At 36.2% G+C, this 17,479-nt stretch overlaps 1 protein-coding gene across 8 annotated transcripts in view; it reads right to left on the bottom strand.

The window, feature by feature from the left end:
- Positions 1 to 17,479, bottom strand: part of LOC121739525 (hepatic leukemia factor-like) — a 239,920-nt gene that overhangs the window by 54,750 nt on the left and 167,691 nt on the right. For 7 of the 8 annotated variants that reach the window (XM_042132029.1, XM_042132042.1, XM_042132032.1 and 4 more), the window contains exon 2: positions 4,480 to 4,518. The exons of the other annotated variant lie outside the window; for it this stretch is intronic. In XM_042132029.1, the coding sequence (XP_041987963.1) occupies positions 4,480 to 4,518 (39 nt within the window). The remainder of the gene's footprint in view (positions 1 to 4,479; positions 4,519 to 17,479) is intronic. 8 annotated transcript variants of the gene reach the window in all.

The raw sequence follows: 17,479 nt of genomic DNA, 5'->3' as shown, positions 1-17,479 counted from the left end.
TTAAAAATCTCGCACGAGTACGTACTTACGTTGTGACGTAGGTAATACAAGTCTTGAAGCCGCAGTGGTGTAATAATATGTTATCTGTGGTAATAATATTATGATGGTTTAACCGTCAGCTACAACGTGGGATTAATTTAACCCTTGCCGTAAGATAAACCTTAAGGGTTAAAGCTGAGGCTTAACCTACGCGTCAGTGACGGAGCGTGAAGTTGCGTCAAGTTGTCAAATGTGTTTTGTATACAAAAAACACATTTGACAACTTGACGCAAGTCGACGCTTCGTCACTGACGCGTAGGTTTGGCCTAAGCTTAATTAAGACGGGGATTAATCTCAATCCAAAACGATAACTTTGTACACAACCAAAGACTAATTTTAGCTTAGCATAAAACTGTAGTCACTCGAGCGGATCTTCTCTATTTTTCATGTTTTTTTTTTAATATCTTTGGAAATAAACATTAAAAAACAAAATTGTTCGGTTAAAGAATTTTTAATATAGATTTACTAACAATTTATTCAAATAAAATGTATAATTATCCTAGTTAATACTTATATATCGATGAAATAGATTTTTATCGGAGGTGAGTTTGTAAATTAATTACAGCCAAAGTATTACGTTTTATTAAAATGTTTATGGTTTAAGGTATTTTAAATATTGTGCTTTATATCTCATATTTTTTAAAACTTTGTTATTATATTGGAACTAGGTAAACCGGAAGTCGCGGAATAACAAATTGGGGTTTATCCTCGCCTTAAGACCGCAACGCGACGCGTAGATGCATTTCTTTTGTATTGAATCAACGGACTTCAATCCGGGAGACGTCATGCAATATAATGTATAGCTGCGCGTCGATCTGCGGTCTGAATTTACACTAAAAGATCGACAAACATAGATATAACATATAGATATAACATAATATCAAAAGCAAAGATAATGATTTTGGTAATGTATGTGTGTATTCGTAGTGAATAAATTACTGTTTTTTTTTTTTTATGAAATAAGGGGGCAAACGAGCAAACGGGTCACCTGATGGAAAGCAACTTCCGTCGCCCATGGACACTCGCAGCATCAGAAGAGCTGCAAGTGCGTTGCCGGCCTTTTAAGAGGAAATAGTGTAATAGGGGAGGGTAGGGAAGGGAAGGGAATAGGATAGGGGATTAGGCCTCCGGTAAACTCACTCACTCGGCGAAACACAGCACAAGCGCTGTTTCACGCCGGTTTTCTGTGAGAACGTGGTATTTCTCCGGTCGAGCCGGCCCATTCGTGCCGAAGCTTGGCTCTCCCACGTATAAACTGTTTCGAATTCAAAAAATATATTTCAATAGATCAGGATACAAAAGGAACCTATCTTATCCAACAATTTTTGTTTCAGATTTGGAATAGACTCACCTATATCACGATGTAACGATTAATATGTAATTTGAGAGTCATATTTTCCGTTGGTTGTGTAAGCAGGGAAAGCTAAAGTTGTACAGAACCCATGAAAGTGTAACAAAAGTTGGTCCTCTAGCGTTAAACGCTTATATGAATTTCTGCCTACTCTGTTTAATTTTGTTTCGTATATTATATGGTCGTTGTTAAGCATTCGTGTATTAACCCACACACAAATTTTGTCGAGTTATGAATGCAGTATTGTTATACACGAGCTAAATAACTGTACAACAACGTAATATTCATAACTCACCACGTAATTTTTGTGGGATGTTATACAAATGTATTAATACGTCCATAGAATTATGTCCGACTGCTTCAAAAAAATTTGCTCCTCTAGCGTTTATAACAGTCTAATATATAAAAATAAGTCGGGTTTTCCTTCCTGACGCTATAACTCCAGAACGCACGAACCGATTTCCACGGTTTTGCATTCGTTGGAAAAGTCTCGGGCTCCGTGAGGGTCTATAGAAAAAAAATTCAGAAAAAACTTCAAGAGAAAAGCAGCAGAACAGGGCAAATCATTTTATGGCAAAACAACTTGCCGGGACAGCTAGTATCCTATAAAATATAAAACTGTAGTTTTTCATGATAAAAAATAGTCTGAGAGTTTCCAAGCTTACTCTGCAATATTAAATAGAAACCGGTTCAGTGATTTTGTAAGGAGAAGTAACAACGTTTCAAGAATGTGCCGACCTACAGGGCCGGATCTACCATAGGGCTATTTGGGCTTCAGTCCATGGCACCCCTGGGCTGAATCCCAATTCAAGGGCTAAGCGAAATCTAATAAAATGGACGATAATACGAAAGCATTAATAATTTTATTTTCAACGGGTCGTGTGGGTTGCAATTCCAAGACCAATCAAACCCATTCAATTCATTTAATTCAACTTTACGTTTAGGTACAACTGACCCTATATATTAGCCAAGGGAACCCTAAACTCTCGGTGCGGCCCTGGCCCCATATCACCTATGCTATGTGACGTCTAATGTAAACAGATATTAATTTATCTATTTTTTACTTCATGCATATTAATAACATTTTGTCGCGGTGTTTATAGCCGAAATTCGTCGAAAAGTCGCCGACTGATTTCGTTTGCTTATGCCGTTTTAAAAATCAACATCTATATATTAATATTTTTGCGGCAAAACATGCATGTTTTCCGGGACAACGCATAAAAAAAACTGTAAAAGAGCCCTAAAAGTTTGTCCCAGCCCTAACGTAAGGGCTACGGGCTACGGCTACGGCCGTCGCTACGCGCGTAGAGCCTCTACGAGCCAAAGCCCGAATGCCTACGCGCTAGCCCGCCTACGGGCTATTCTGATTAATAAATAAGCAGCACGTTGCTATTAAATATTATTAATTAATATTTAATATCGACGTGTTATTGAATTGGTACATAATATTTTGTTGTTATCAATTCGAGTTTTTAACTCGCCTTCATAACTTGGGCTTTATGTAACTATGTAATATTATGTATGTAAACGGAAGAAATTTTTACCTATGTCCAGTTATTGAAACTTTGCATACGTTTTGAGTGCAATAATTTGTTACAATGGTAAGTATAAAAATATAGTCGAATAATTTTAATAAAAGATGAAAATAAATCATGATTTTTATTTATTTATTTGTTTGTAGGAAGTATATATGAGACTTTCACCAATTTTATGAATTAGGACATGAAAGTTTACACGGGAACAGTCCCGTCTGTCTACAGACAGTAACTAAAAAAACTATTAATAAGTACCTACAGGCTACAAGAACCAACCTACAAAAAGAACTGAAATCCTACCAAAAACATCTCTTGTAAAATGTTGCCGAGACGACCACATAAGGTTTACCCTGTGAAAAAAATATCTGAGAGTAGAGCCAAATTACTGAATCTACTCTACCGACCGAACCCTATTTCAACAAATTCTACATATTATTATTATCAGTAAATACATGGCTTGGCTGTTTCGTTACTTGCTTCAGATCAGAAACTAAATATTCGCATCACCTCCATGATGGTCGCGAATTAATTTAAAATGAAAATTTTAAATCACAATTATTGTGAATTGAAATTACAAAATTTTGCTTTTTCTGTGTTATAAGCTTGCTTTTTAAGGTCTTATTATTATTTCTATTTTCATTAAAATAATTTGTTTCAATTTTCGAAAACTTAGGTAAGTACCTAATTAACATAGACGTGTATATTTACTCTATTGTTATTTCTAATTCTAATGAAGATAAAGTTTAAAATCATATTATGATACTGAAAGTGCTCGCCTCGCCGCTGCCATTCCGTTGTGGCGTAGCCCTTAACAGTAGGGGATACTATTAGCACCATCTCTATTGCACAAGGTAAACTAAAATGAAACGTTGAAGTCTACTTGTTGAGTTAGTTCCAAGTTTACTCACTAGAGTGCGTCAATTAATTTTAAATATTATATTATTTGAATAATAATTGAGAGAAATAATATTATTAAGTATGTTAAAAAGTCTTCCAGTAAATAAAATTCGCATTGCAAATAAAATGAAAATAATGCAGGCATCGTAAAACTTAAATTTAGCATACAGATAGTTTTATGTAATATAAAAACATTACGTAATTTTACGAAATAAGAATCAAGTTGACAGGTGTAAGTACATTAGAAAGCATATTATTATTAAAGCATAATAAGTAATATTATCTAGATTCTAGAGATACAAAATAAGAGGTTATATGAAAGGCAGAGTGGAAATATTGTACTTAGGTACAGTTTAACATTATTAAAATATTTAAAATTAAGTACATAAAGAAATAATTTTATATCTAAGAATATAGAAAAATATAAAATATTTAAGATGATTAAATTAAACCCATTTGTCAATGTTTGTCCATTACTTACTTACTTTATTCATTTATTGTATTATACATAAAGAAGGTAGGTAGCCGGTAGGTATATATAAAATTAATAAATTATGTTAAAAAGTTTGTAAACGCAACGTAATATCATTATAGAGAAGTAGGATGAGGGAAAGAAGAGTTAGTTGTATTAGTTTGTAAAAATGTTTTTCTACTGACCGTATTTTTTGTTGAAACTAGCCCCGTGACTTAGGAAATCTGTAAATAAATGCACAAAAAATGTTATAAAAATAATAAAAATAAAAAGTAAAAAAGGAAAGTGATTTAAAACTAGCAGCGTAGGCCTGTTTCACCACTTTCTTATAAGTGCTGGATAGGCCATCCACCACTTAAGGTGACGCGGCGTTAAAGTAAAAAACTGTATTGGATGGCTTGTTTTCTATGAGAGGCCGGCCCGGCCTTTCATAGAAAACAAGCAATGGAACAGCAAAAAATGGAAAGGGCGTATCGACAAAATGGTTTTTGTCGCGTAATGTAAAAACCATAAATACATTTCATATAAGCCATAGGCAAATAATTAAAGTGTATGCTTGAACCAATTTATGTACAAATTTTGGAAGCTTAAATCACTCTCCTCTGTTGGTAAAATAGGAATCCCTTTTTTTACAGAGGTCTTTTTGATTGATTATTCTGTGGTATAAAAGTTGACCAATCGTGTTATGCTATGGGTACCTAATTCAAAGACAAAGACATGATGAATACTGACATTTGACAATGAACTAAAAATTCTTAGCTTTAGTCATTGCTAAGAAAAATCGATATATGCAGCCAAATTATCAAGGCGTTGCCTTAACTTGACAGATAGGATAATGTATGGAGAATCTGTCAAAAAAGTTCTGGATAACCTATCCGGCACTTTATCAGGGAGTGGTGAAACAGGCCCATAATAAATGAAAACAATTATTACTTAATGTAATTTGATAGAATTAATAAAAAGTAATAACTATTATTGTAAGTGGTAATTTTTATTTCGTAAATAGTCAACCTATTTAAAATATCGTTCTTGTCTTGGAAAATTTCAATATATTTCAGGGACCATCCTGCGTAATTTTTTTTCGGATACATTCCTTGTCAGCGCCATCTATACAAAGTTCATTGTACAAAAATGCATACTTCATGAATAGCAGTCGAAACAGAATCATAGTAATTCGTCACTGCCTTCAGTGACGCTAGTAATTATATAGGTATTTTTCAAAATTTTCAATTAAATAAATTATCATATTATTATTATATAGCTATATAATTATAATATTATAATTATATAATATTAAAATATAATATAATATTATAATATAATAATATTATAATATAGTAATACAAGAATATAATCCATAGTACCGCAATAAAGCGCTATCCGTAACTTTACGACGGTACTATATCGTGGTAAAGTTACAGATGGCGCTTTATTGCGGTTTCCACAAAATAAAGAGAGTGAGGTCTTTATTCCAGTATATAATAAAGTACTCTGTGGTCCGCGCTAATAGATCTGACTTCTGAGATTCGCAGACCGCAGTAGCGTGTCGGTAAAACATCAACATAGCTGCTGATTGGCCGAAACAGATCATGTGGGTAAAACAGCACACATAAATGCACGTGACAGGCAAGATAGAATGCCGCGTGCGCCAAACGTGTTTGTGCGGATAAAACATAGATGGCGTTACTCGCAATGTTTACAAGTTGTAAATAATTACAACTCCCACTAACTCTGACATAATTCTGTCATAATCGCTTGGAGGCGCGTATTGTGAGTTGTGACGACAACAAAAACTCGTTTGTAATCAAACATCAACTTTTTATACGACGTAAAAGGCACGTTTTGTGGAGCAAAATGCAAGTGTGCCAAAGTCTAAAGCTGCTTTGACCTTGAAACTGTTATGAAATTAATTAAACTGGTTAGATCAGGGGTTTCTAAACTTTTAGAGACTGGAACTCGTAATTTTATGAAGCCCCAACATGCTTTGGATATTATTAGGTAAGTATAAGTATTGCAGTTTGGGACGAATAGCAAAAGGAGAATGAGATGTACAATAAACATCCACTTTTCTTTAAAGTTGGTTAAAAATATGGTTGTAACAAAAATAATTATATAAACGAAGAAGTGTGCTTATTATCCGGAATTCGCAAATATTTTCCGTTAATTTCGTTGTTCTTATAAAAAACTGTCAAATGTATAAACTTAAATGGGAAACGAAGAACAGGAAAAGAATATTATATAGCTCTATATTATATTAGCTAATAAAATATGTTACTGATAGTAATTAAATGCTTATTAAGCATATTACGGCATATACGGCATACCATGCGGAAAAAATATAATTAACTATGTAGACCTATATTAATAAAATATATTATGATAATAATTAATAAGTATTTGAAACTAGATTTTGCCCGTGGCTTCGGTGTTAAGAACTAGCAAATCACGCTGAACCGTACTATGTCCTTTTCCGGGACTTAGAAAACCTATGTCCTTTTCCGGGACTTGAATCATAACTGACTAAATCTATTCAGCGGTAAGAGATTAACAGACAAATACACTTTCGCATTTTTTAAAATGAAATAAGGGGGCAAACGAGCAAACGGGTCACCTGATGGAAAGCAACTTCCGTCGCCCATGGACACTCGCAGCATCAGAAGAGCTGCAGGTGCGTTGCCGGCCTTTTAAGACGTGGGAGAGCCATGCTTTGGTATGAATGGGCCGACTCGACCGGAGAAATACCACGTTCTCACAGAAAACCGGCGTGAAACAGCGCTTGCGCTGTGTTTCGCCGAGTGAGTGAGTTTACCGGAGGCCCAATTCCCTACCCTTCCCTATTCCATTCCTTACCTCCCCTACCCTGCAATCCTATTCCCTCTTAAAAGGTCGGCAACGCACCTGCAGCTCTTCTGATGTTGCGTGTGTCCATGGCCGACGGAAGTTGCTTTCCATCAGGTGACCCGTTTGCTCGTTTGCCCCCTTATTTCATAAAAAAAAGAGGGAATAGGGTATAGGGGAGGGGAGGAAAGGGAATAGGGTAGGGGATTGGGCCTCCGGTAAAATCACTCACTCGGCGAAACATAACGCAAGCGTTGTTTCACGCCGGTTTTCTGTGAGAACGTGGTATTTCTCCGGTTGAGCCGGCCCATTCATGCCGAAGCATGGCTCTCCCACGTGTAAATGCATGACATTATTAAGGATAATTTTTAAGGATACTTATTGCATAAAATATAAAATTGCTAACACAGAAATACATATTTAGTATGTAGGTACCTAAATACGGTATTATAATACACACATGCAAGGTGCATGCACTACTCTATGGTGGAAACCATGAAACGAGTTTTTTCGTCTCGTGGCTCCGACCACAGCCACATGTAGGTAACTTAGCTAACAAATACACTTACCATCAGGAAATGGTTTTGTCCTTGCTGGCATAAACAGTAAAATAAAAACATCAGTATTAATTCGTAAAATCTTATAAAGACTATAATATCATATTATTATACGAACGACTGCAAGAAAATTTTGCTTTAAGAAATAATTATATTATGACTAAAAATATCGAATATTACAAAAACAACCTAACTTTCTTTGCATATGGAATATTTATAGACTATACCAGATATTATAATATCTGGGGGCACGGCAGTGCCCCCGCCGAGACGAGATTTTTTATTATGTATTATAATAATATTATTATTGTGTCTCTGTGTGAAAACAAGACGTACTTTTTCCTGTGTAGTAACTAGTAAACATAACAAAAGAATGGTCAGTTAATTCCAGACATGACATGAATTTTAATTGTCTTCCACGGATCTAGTAAAGATGTCAATTATTTATTTATTTATTTATATTTAGTGTACAGACAGGTTACAATCATTGCATGGTTGTAACCTGTTGGTGTTATAATTAAATAAAATAAATAAATACTTCTCCTCTTTCAACCTTTACAATGAATTATACAATGATGGCAACTCCGTTGTGCCAAAATGCGTTTATTTCGCGTAAACTATACATTTTACCGAGATAAAAATATATCTTAGGCCGGTATAAATAGTCAGTACTCAAGATGCATCTCGGTCTCAAGACACGGTTCAGGCTCTGTGATTGTTTAGGTGTCAAAATTTAAACCAATCACAGAGCCGAACCGCGTCTTGAGACCGGGTCGCATCTTAAGTACTGCCTATTTATACCGGCCAAGTATGTCCTTTCCCGGGACCTAAAGTATCTTCATACAAAATCAAATAAAATTTAAGAAAAATCGGTTCATCGGTAAAGAGGTAACGGAGGTTTCGGGGGCGATAAATCGATCTAGGTAGGAATCATTTTTAGAAAATGTCATTTAATTCGTGTTTTATCGAATACCGAGCAAAGCTCGGTCAAATAGCTAGTAATTATTATGTACGCAAATATTAAAGGATATATTTATATAAACGTAACATAGAATACTTGTTTATAACATAGGGGTATTATAGGGGTGTTAATTTACAGCCTGAAAAGCGATACGAAAACCGCCTTAATGAGGAAAACTTTGTTAGTTGAGGTTCGAGAGTTATTATACCTTGGATTACTTCAGGGCCTTTAGTCAAATAGCATTCGACTTGACAGCGACAACGTGTCGCTTAAGAAAATATTACGCAAAGTTCGGAACAGAGGGCGCTACTAGCATATAAAATAATAATAAAATAATAAATATTGATAAAAACGTTGAACGTACAATAATATACTTTCTGTTTACTGTTACACTATATGTAGAAATTATCCTAATATCAAAATGACATCGCTTTCTCAGAGCCCTGCACTACTGTACGAACAGTGCCGTCACTGTTGATTGAATGTGAATTAACCCTTATCAAATTAAGCAATTGCCTAGGGCATCACGTCTGAGGGGGCACCAGAAGAAGGACAAATAACATCCGTCCTTAGGGCATCACGTCTCACCACTCTCACTTCACCAAAAACCTCACCAAAAAAGTTTCTGCTAAGAACTAATGTTTATAAGGTGGTAAAAGCTTCAGCCTTCAAGACAGATTCTAGTTGACATACGGATGGGGGGAAGGGGGGTACACATGGATTGCTTAGGGCATCAAGTAGTCTTAATCCGTCACTGTGTACGAATATACTAAAATATTATCCATACTTCCATTCTAATAAATTATAAATGTGAAAGTGTGTCTGTCTGTCTGTCCTCTTGACGCTCAGACCGCTGAACCGATTTTGCTGAGAGATACGGTACTTTGAGTCCCGGGAAAGGACACCTTTTATCCCGAAACACACTTTTAAGAACACTTTTTATCCCGGAAAAATGTACGGTTCCCCCGCGGCAAACGATTTTTGGCGCAACGGAGTTGTGGGCACCAGTATTATATACTTCTCAATTATGACAAACCATTTAGGCCGTGAGAGAAATAAACAAACATACAAATATAAGTACAATACAACAGTTTACGGAAAACTGAACCTTTTGAGAGATTGGCGTAAGTTAAATTAGGTTCATGACTAGTTTAAATTATTCTTATCCAGTGATCTAATCCAGTGCTGGTTTACTATTGGAATCATGTAAACGGGCACTGGAATGCATTGGAATGATATTTGGAACAAAGCGTTGGAATAGTGTAAACCAACCATTACTTTGAAGGTTTCTAGGACTGGCTTTCCAATAATCCAGCTTTCTGTTCGTACAAATACATTTTCGGCGGATCGAAACGATTGCTCGCACAAGTTCAAAATTATCAGTGGTAGCAACGTGCTAAATAATCTTTAAAGATAACCGTTGAATCGATTTGAAGATAGCGCTACCGGTTTAAAGATAAGGCGAACTACTTTATAGTAATCGAAGTTTTTTTATGTGCTGAAGGCAGGTCCTGTAGCCCTGATGTCACTGCGACATTTAGGAATCTAATGTGACTCCTTCGCATTAGAGTACCGCCCCCAAGTCCCAACCCAATGCTGCTCATAAATTAAACGATGTGAATTTAACGCCTCCGTGGTCCAGTGCGGCTTTAAAGCGCGGCTCTTGACTATGAGGTCGTGGGTTCGATTCATGTTATTTCACAGTTTAGTTACGATAATGCAGGCTGATCACCTGATTGTCTGATAAGTAGGATGATCCATGCGTCGGATGGGCATGTAAAAAAGTCGGTCCTGCGCCTGATCTCTCGCCAGTCGTGTCTGTCTTCCGTCCCACTGGGTTATGAGAGTAAAGGAATGGAGAGTGCTCTTGTGTACTGCGCACACATTTGGGCACTATAAGATTACTCCTTCGTAACTGGCCTGGTTTCAATGAAACCGGCCACCATCGCCAAAACCGGTGTGGGAGTTATTATTATTACAAACATAAAAAATCGGTTCAGTGGTTTAAGCAAGAGGTAGCAGATAGGCCGTTATTAAAGCCGTTCTAAAGATATTAGTTGTAGTTCTTAACCCTCAAGTAACATTGTGATTTTTTGTTACACAATCATCGTGGTACTCCACGATGATTGTGTTTTGAATTTTACCCCAAATAAAAACTTGAAAAAATTATGTAATGGTAATAAAATTACTATATAATTTATGTTTAATTTACATTAGACAAAGCATATTATAAATCTAAAAATAAACAAAAAACAACACTTGTTTAAGAAAATATCTTTATATTTCTAATTATGAAAAAAAGTAACTTTTTAAACGTTTTGACATTTGGCTTGTAATCAATCTTCTACAAAATTCTTAATTTTAACAGTAAAAATAGTATAGCTTGACTTTCTTACATATTATAATATTTGAGTTGGTTAATGCAGGATAACTAATAAAAATTCAATCCTGATTCTTGAAACGAAATAAGCAGAAATAAATATTAACTACTCTTCTGCAACAAAATGTTGCAAAATATTAAAAAAAAAAAAAAATATTCTTCCACACATTACAAACATTCGATTCTATGTAATTCTTATATTTTTCATACTTTTATCACTTTTCAGATCCGTTTCAGTGTCAGTTTCATGATTTCTGCGGTATGACGGCGCGTCTTCTAATTAACTCTCGATAATTGGGCATGTAATCCGATTAAATCTTGTTTTTTTTTTTTCAAAATCTTCGTCTTCTAGAAATTCTAGAATGTCATCAACTAATTTGTTAGTTAACGTAATACTCATAATATGGCCTCAGTTATATAAGTATAGACAAAACGAATTTTTAGGGTAGTAAAAAACTCCATACGTATTGAACATCGTGGGGTAAAACTTACCCCATAGGTCTGCATAGCTTAAACGGATGACTTTTCGCCTACTACGAATCCACTAACTACCCTTTAAAATGTGCGCTATACTGAGAATACTTAAAAGGAATTAAACGTACTTTCAATAGAAAAAAAAATATTGCAGTTTATATGTGAGTGCGGTAAAAATTTACCCCACGATGTTACTCAAGGGTTAAGAAAGAATTTGAATATAGCCAGAAACATAAAATAAAGGTCTGAAAATCTACAATCTACAATTTTCACCCATTTTCTTCATAATATTAAAGCTCCAATAATATTTTCCGGTTACGACCGTAGTTACTAATAAATTAGTTGTACTAATTGAGTATCCAGTGGATGAGTTATCGTTAACAATTTCAGTCATTTATTAAACTGATGGAATAATTTCGGGATTATGCCACAAACAAGAAATCAATACCGAAGTTTTACAGAACCGAATGGGTAACGTAAATAAAAAAAATATCCACAGCCGAACATAATTATAACCTCCTCCTTTTTTGGAAGTCGGTTAAAAAGCACATCGTCCGTCTGTCCGTTCGTTTGTCCAAACTAAACAACTGGCCTATATAGGCGAATCTACAGGGTGTATTTTCTCTCTTCTGTATGGGAAAACTCGGTTCACTTTTGTATGGGGCACTAGCCCATACAAAAGTGAAAAAAAATTTGTCTTTCAGCGCTGCTACTTTCACAGTAAACTCTGTACAAGGAACACATACACACCCTAAATTATTATCACTTAGTTTTATTATATCTTGTATAATAGTATTAGGGTCCCGTTTGTCGATCTCTTTGGGTAACCCAAATTTTTTTTCAAGCAGAATTTTCTACATTACAACCTGTCGCAAATCGCAATCGGGTTAAAAGCCAAACAAAGTAACCGAGTCTAAATAACTTGAAGTGTTTGTCTCGGGGAACGCTGTCTGCCGCGAACCTGGGGCGTTTGCCCCCACTGTCGCATTTCGGGGGTGGGGGGTGAAAGCGGGGAGTGGGTATAGGGCTGGCGATGAGGCCGAAAAGGGGTTAGAGTTTGAAAATGGGTGAGAATTTATCCAATAAAATGTGTTGTGTGCCTCTACAATTTACAATGATGTCTATATGGCCATAACAATCTCATAATTATTATAACAATAACCAAAAATGATATTGAGCAAAATGAGCCACCCAAGTCTAAAATTTTTTTTAGCCTATGATGTACTGCTGGGCAAAGGCCTCACCCTAAGCTTGAATAAATAATACTAGCTATTTGACCGAGCTTAGCTCGGTATTCGATAAACCACGGATAAAAAGATATGAGATTATTCTATATTATTTTTAACTCTTTAATATAATATTTGCAGCAAGAGCAGTCTATACGGACCTCAGGTTTTAGTAGGATTACGTTGCCCTAAAAATAGGTCATTAAATTTTTCCGCTTTTTACACCCCTACGAGCTCGAAGGTCGAGGCCGCGCCAAAATCAATGGCGGATCCATGCGGATACGGAATCTTGGTCCTCCGAGCCGGATAAGAGTGCCCATTAAATCGTCCGCGATAAATACACCCTTCACTATTAAAAAGGTTTTATTACTAACGGCTTTCAGCTTGTCTGCTCCCAGAGAAAATGTTTCCGAGCAAATGAACGAAAAAAGTAGGTCGAAATTTTTTATTAGATGAATTAAAACTGTATTTTTTACTATTTGTAGCATATTATAGTATACTTATATTATAAATGCGAAAGTTTGTCTGACTACCTCTCTGTTACCACCTCGAGCCTGAACTGCTGAAGCGATTTTGCTGAAATTTAGTATGAATATACTACGTCTCCACTCATCCCCAGAAAGAACATAATATTATGATACTTTTTATTCCTTTTTTCCGGGATAAAAATTATCATAATATTATGTTCTTTCTGGGGAAAATTCCTTTTCCCGCGCGAAAAACTAATTTTAGCGCAACGGAGTTGCAGGCGTCATCTAGAAATTGTAGTGTGTATTATAAGTAGTAATTTTTGGGCCCGTAACATAATTTATTACAGAAAACTTTCGCAAAAAGCTTGTCCCATTTCTAGGTTGGAACTTGCTGTATAGCTTTGTCCACACTGTGCCTTTCTTTGTTCATCAAGGGCAAGCGTCATAGCGCAGTCAACATCGCACGTGACCCATGCCCGCGACGACGCTATGACACTTTTCTTTTCAACGCGGGTGGAATTTGACGCATTCAATTATTGAATATGCCAAACGAAACTTGAATAAAAAGATGATGACGAAAATTGAAGATGAAATTGCATAGTGTGGACATAGCTTATAGGTAACATATCCATACTAATATTATAAATGTGAAAGTGTGTCTGTCTGTCTGTTACCTCTTAACGCCCAAACCGCTGAACCGAATTTTGCCTATGCCTACTTGCCTAGCCGCATAATTTACTTAGTGTCCATGATTCATTTATTTAAAGGAAAACTCGGACAATCTACCTAATATTATTACATAATTTAATGAGAAGCGAGTACAGACTAGTACTCTCCTTAAGTATTGATCATGTCTCACCAGTCATGTTATATACTATCCTAGGTCCTTTCCCGAGACTCAAAGTATCTCCATACAAAGTTTCAGCAAAATCGTTTCAGCGGTTTGGGCGTAAAGTGGTAACAGTCAGACACACTTTCGCGTTTATAATATTAGTATGAACTATACCTATAGCTACCATTCTGTTGATATTTGCTAAATCTCACAATTTTAATAGACACTTATATTTCGCCTTTCATCTCTTCTAAGTACCTGTCTTGTAAATCATTTCCTTTATTTTCACGATGTAAAAGTGCCACTTTATAATTATGAAACTTTCATTATTTCTAAATTTCTTCTGTGCCTTTGATGGTAAAATCAACGACGGAATCTTTAGACAGAATAAATTCAAGTATATATTCAATGTTACAGACAATATATAAATGGCAAAATGTGTCCGTCTGTTAGCTCTTCGAGCCTGAACCGCCGAGCCGATTTAGTTTAAACTTGGTATGGAGATACTTTGAGTCCCTGGAAAGGACATAGTATATTTTTTATCCTGGGAAAATGTACGTTGCGGGCGTCATCTAGGAAGTTAGAATAGTCAAGTTTTCTCTGTTAAAACATTGATATTTTTTTTCCAGCGTGATCATTTCTTTGACTCTAAATAATCAACTGTGTATAAACACTAGATCTGAGCAACGTCTGTTATATCTATTATGTACAGACTACAGTGAAAAATTTTTTTTATGAAATAAGGGGGCAAACGAGCAAACGTGTCACCTGATGGAAAGCAACGTCCGTCGCCCATGGACACTCGCAGCATCAGAAAACCTGCAGGTGCGTTGCCTTCCTTTTTAAGAGGGAATAGGGTAGGGGGAAGGTAGGGATGGGAAGGGAATAGGGGAGGGTAGGGAAGGGAATAGGGTAGGGGATTGGGCCTCCGGTAAACTCACTCACTCGGCGAAACACAGCGCTAGCGCTGTTTCACGCCGGTTTTCTGTGAGAACGTGGTATTTCTCCGGTCGAGCCCGCCCATTCGTGCCGAAGCATGGCTCCCCCACGTATGAACATGTACATTATTACTAGAATTGAGTTTTCGGAGCAATTGCGTCAATTGCTTCAACTTGTCTTGTTTATCGATAAATTGCCACTTAGATGGTAGCAGTAGTATACAGGAGAGTGTAGAGAACTTAGATCTTACAAGAAAGAAAAAGAAGACTGTAGTTATTAAGTTCTCAAATATTTTTTAAATTAAAAATGTTGGCCATAACAGCACCAATTTGGTTTTACTTTTCGCAGTACAAAAGCTCCATACGTAGTTTTTTAATAACTTCGCCTAAGCCGCAGAACCGATTTTGCTGAAATTTGGTGTGGAGATACTTTGAGTCTCGGGAAAGGACACAGGATATTTAACATCCCGGAGTTGCGGGCATCATCTAAGTAGTTTAATATTATAACTTGACCCTTTACAACTAGAAAGAATAAGCTGCTGAGTTTTCTTCCCCAAAAACCTCTCGTAAAAAGATAAAAAACACAGGAAATATTATAGACAAGACAAAAATATTAGTTTACATAAAATCTTATCGTCTTGTTTTGTTATGATGACATTATCAGCGAAACGAAATCAGAGGTCGAGACATGGTCCAATTCCCGTTAGCCGCTCTGTGTCAATGTCGGCTATTTAATTAGCCGGCAGTGACTAAATTGGCTAAATTCGCTAGCCAGTTTTCGGCAGTTTGAGGATGAATAAAGGATTTCACAGTTCTAAACGTCAATATTTGTGGCGAAATTATCTGACTGCGCGGAACCGTATATTTTATAGCTGTATTGTTTGATAACTAATTAGTAATCGAACAATACCTATAAAATATACGGTATTTTATAGGTATTTATAATATAACTGACTTCTTTTAAAATATGTTTGATAAAAGCAATAATATGTATGATATGATAAAGACCATCTACAACCCAGTTGACCTCTGTCATTATAATATTATATTGTAAAATTAGTATACTCCATTAATAGTAGACAATTTTTATACTATCATGGAAGTTGATTGATTGGCAGATGGCGAACGAATTTGTTCGCGTTTTGTCTCAGCCGACAGATCACTATAACTATACTATACTCGGGCTAACTTGTCGCTAGCGGTCATTGACTTCCTGTCAAAAACTTGTCATTTTCCATATAAACCGCGATTGGCAATGAAGTGTCAGATATTGTTTATCGTGGTTTTATATGGGAAATGACAAGTTTTTGACAGGGAGTCAACGACCGCTAGCGACAAGCTAGCCCGAGTGGAGTATAGTCATTGAATTGACATAATCCGACCAATTGATATAGGTCAACTGCCTATAAATCAATTTCTTCAATGGTGCAATCTTATAGAAAAAGCTGGTTCCAGTTTCTACTCTGAGAGTGCTGGTAAAAGTGAAAACGAAACAGCAGGGGCATATATTAGATAGACATTTTACGTGGGAGAGCCATGCGGCACGAATGGGCCACAGAAAACCGGCGTGAAACAGCGCTTGCGCTGTGTTTCGCCGAGTGAGTGAGTTTACCGGAGGCCCAATCCCCTACCCTTTTCCCTTCCCCATCCTCCCCTATTTTTACTCTACCCTACCCTATTACCCTATTCCCTCTTAAAAGGCCGGCAACGCACCTGCAGCTCTTCTGATACTGCGAGTGTCCATGCGCGACGGAAGTTGCTTTCCATCAGGTGACCCGTTTGCTCGTTTGCCCCCTTATTTAATAAAAATGGCATGTTCATCACACAGTGAAAAGAATTCAAGTAAGACAAGGGCTTTTTGTCTTACGATTCCTCGATCAGTTTGTGTCCTGAATCCAGAGCCTCTAGCCAACACGTTTTCTTTATCGCTTCTTTCTTCGTACTTATCGAACGCTTATTATGACATCCATACATTTTTGATTGGCGATTCAATAAAGAAGCGATAAAGAAAATGTTTTGGCTAAGCCCTCACAACGCCGCCATAGAAGTTTTCATTAAAAAAACTGATTTTATTATATGAAACCAAATAGATCATCTACTAAGCTTTTAAATGCTGATAGCTAAGCCATTAAATAAACATTATTCCTAAGTTGTATTTAACTTTGAGTCTAACTGAGTCAGTTTTACAAAGTTAACACTCCGCTTGTGACAATATTGTTAAGGGAGACCGTTTTATCTCGTTCAAAATTAACTTGTAGTTAGAGGGTTTCTAGATTTTTTATCTTTGCATTTGACTAAATATAACTATGGCAAACCTCATTGTTGGCAGTTTTCCTTTTATTGGCACCCCTTTTTTTTTAAATATACTTAATTGATTTTTTTGCAGTACTTTACTTTAAGAGCACATAGGTAGCTCTTCAAGTTTTAATAGTCATTAGCTTTGTCCACACTGTGCCTTTTTCTGTTCGTCAAGGGCATGCGTTATAGCGCAGTCAACAGCGAACGTGAG

The sequence above is a fragment of the Aricia agestis genome, chromosome Z (genome assembly GCF_905147365.1).
Source record: "Aricia agestis chromosome Z, ilAriAges1.1, whole genome shotgun sequence".
In the NCBI taxonomy this organism is placed as follows: Eukaryota; Metazoa; Arthropoda; class Insecta; order Lepidoptera; family Lycaenidae; genus Aricia; species Aricia agestis.
The sequence above is the reverse complement of the archived record's forward strand: the minus strand, read 5'-3'. Positions and strand labels throughout refer to the sequence as shown.